A 2,614-nucleotide genomic window follows, 5' to 3' on the forward strand; every position below is an offset into this window, starting at 1 on the left:
TAGTTTCCCTTTTTTTTTTTTTTTTTTTTGCCAGATGGCCCAAGATTCTCACAGTTCGTTGCGGAAGAACCAAGTGGACCGCCGCACACCCTTCTTTGTGCCCAATGCAAAGGAACAGAGGAGGCGGGGCCTTTCCAGGACGCATTTCAAATAAAGTGGCCGCCATTTTTGCCTTGATTTGTTCCGTCTCGTTAATGTAAACAGGTTAATGATTCCAAAGGACACGGCTTAAAGGGGAATAAAAAAAAAAAACATAATAAACAGGGGGAAAACAACCAAAACGACTCAAACTAAAAGAGTGACTGTTTCGGCTGTGTAGTCGTCCTAGGCAGAGAACTTGTGCAAGCCAGGGGACTGTGCCAGCCGGCCGACTTCAGCAAAGCGGACGGGGGAAGGGCGCCCCAGCCCATCACTGGAAGCAGACGCGGCCAGCGCGGTCAGCTTATCTGCGCTGCTTGGTGTGCTGTGCCCGCGTGCGCCTCTCATCTGCAGAGCGGAATTGGCCCGTCGCTCCCGGACCAGCCAGAAGACTGATCTCCCAACAAGTGCAGCAAGGGAAGGCCGCGGGAGGGGCCTCAGCCTCCCCGGAGCCCAAGGCCTCCGACTCAGGGGCTGCAGGGAGGCCTGGCGCCCGCCCGCCAACCCGGGTCGCCCCCCTCCACGGCCCATTGCTCAAGTGGGCAAGTCTCCACGCCCGGGAAAGAGCGGTCCCTGGGGCACGTAAAGCAGTCCTAAGGTGCGAACCGGGAAGAGCTCCACTTGCGCAAGGAGCTCGTTCTGCGCAGCCCGGCGGGAGTCGCGGGTGCCCGGCCTGGAGCATCAGGCAGCGGCCGCCCGGCGTGGGGCGCGCTCCCACCGCCCCCGCCGCGCGCCGCCTCCTTCTCGCCTACCGATATTCTCCGGCGGGGCCCGTGGCTCGGCGCCCCCAGGGAACCCCCAGCTGCACAGCAGCAACAACCCCAGCCACAGCCCCACGGTCGAGCAAGCGAGCCGCCCACCGGTGCGCTCCATGACTCTCGAAGCGCTGTTGTCGGACTGGAAAGCCCAGCTGTCCGCCCGCATTTGAGTCTGCGCTCTCTGCCCGCCCCGCCCCCTGGCTGGCCTCGCCCCTCCAAGCCCCGCCCAGGTCCACCCCCAACCTATCCCGCTCTGCCGCACAGGCCCTTGACACCCCACGGCCGCCCTTGACACCCCAGGGCCACCCTTCCCTCGAAGAGCTGCCAACCCGGTCCTCTCGGTCCCCTAAGCCCGCCCTGCCCCTCCGAAGCCCACGCTGCTTCAGGGAGAGACCGAAGGCCCCAGAGGCGGCTCACTCCAGCTTTTAATTTTTTCAGTCATGCCGCCTTCTGTCCCTTCAGTCGCTCTCGCTCAAACAATGCACACAGCTAATCGCTGCCAGAAACAGACCAGGGGTGCAACACACACTTTACTGAGTGATCACTATGTTCGGGACTGTTGGGTACAGGATGAATGGGTAAATGGTACTAGGTAGAAGGAAAAATGGGGGAGACCAGGGATGGGGTGGTCCAAAGTGAAGGGAGTGGAAAAACAGTGACAAACATGAATGAAAGTAGTGTACTTACCTCATATGCTGGAACATTATGCAAGCATTAAAAAGATTTGTAACATCAGTATCTATTGTCCTAGTATTGTTAGGTGAGAAAATCTGCTGACTGAGTGATGGGTATTATATGATCCTGTTTCTGTAATTAAAATACCGCCCCACCCAGTCAAAAAAAAAAGGAAAAGAAAAAACTAGTACATGAACATGAAGAACAGTATGGATGGAAGGAAAACAAGTTGGATAAAAAGAAAGGTTAGGGACTTCCCTGTGGATAAGACTCCAAGCTCCCAATGCAGGGGTCCTGGGTTTGATCCCTGGTCAGGGAACTAGATCCCACATGCATGCCACAACTAAGACCCAGGGCAACCAAATAAATAAATAAATAAAATTATGGTTTAAAAAAAGGATAAGCTTGGAGAAAGGAAGCAGAAAATCCACTACAAAAAAGGACTCATTTATTGGACAAATATTTATTGAGTTCCTTCCAAGTGGCATGCAGTGTTCCAGGAACTTGAGAAAAATCAGTAGAAAATATTGATTTTTTAAAATATTGATTCTAATGACACAGACATTCTAGTGGAGGGAGACAGATGACAATTAGAGTAAACAAGTAAATCATGTAGGGTGGGGAAAGAGGAAAGGGGAATGGCTTGCAATTTTAAATAGGATGGTCAGATCAAGCCTCATTGAGCAGGATGGCATTTGAGCAAAAGTTTGCAGTAAGTGAGAGAGTGGACCAGGTGAATATCTAGGGAAAGAGCTTTCTAGGCAAGGAAAATGCCTGGCATGTTTGTGGAACAGCCAGTAGAGCACAGTAAGAAAGGGGGAGGGCTTCCCTGGTGGCGCAGTGGTTGAGAGTCCGCCTGCCGATACAGGGGACACGGGTTCGTGCCCCGGTCCGGGAAGATCCCGCATGCCGCGGTGTGGCTGGGCCCATGAGCCACAGCCGCTGAGCCTGCGCGTCCGGAGCCTGTACTTCGCGACAGGAAAGGCCAAAACAGTGGGAGGCGCGCGTACCGCAAAAAAAAAAAAAAAAAAAAAAAAATGAGG

General features: G+C 54.0%; 1 protein-coding gene across 1 annotated transcript in view; it reads right to left on the bottom strand.

Annotated features, from left to right (window-relative positions):
• Window positions 1–1,062, bottom strand: part of PCYOX1 (prenylcysteine oxidase 1) — a 22,397-nt gene extending 21,335 nt beyond the window's left edge. The window contains exon 1 of the mRNA XM_024756393.1: window positions 891–1,062. Within this exon, the coding sequence (XP_024612161.1) occupies window positions 891–1,062 (172 nt within the window). The remainder of the gene's footprint in view (window positions 1–890) is intronic.
• Between the last annotated feature and the right edge of the window lie 1,552 nt (window positions 1,063–2,614).

Source organism: Neophocaena asiaeorientalis, unplaced genomic scaffold (genome assembly GCF_003031525.2).
Source record: "Neophocaena asiaeorientalis asiaeorientalis breed wild unplaced genomic scaffold, Neophocaena_asiaeorientalis_V1.1 scaffold303, whole genome shotgun sequence".
Classification (NCBI taxonomy): Eukaryota; Metazoa; Chordata; class Mammalia; order Artiodactyla; family Phocoenidae; genus Neophocaena; species Neophocaena asiaeorientalis.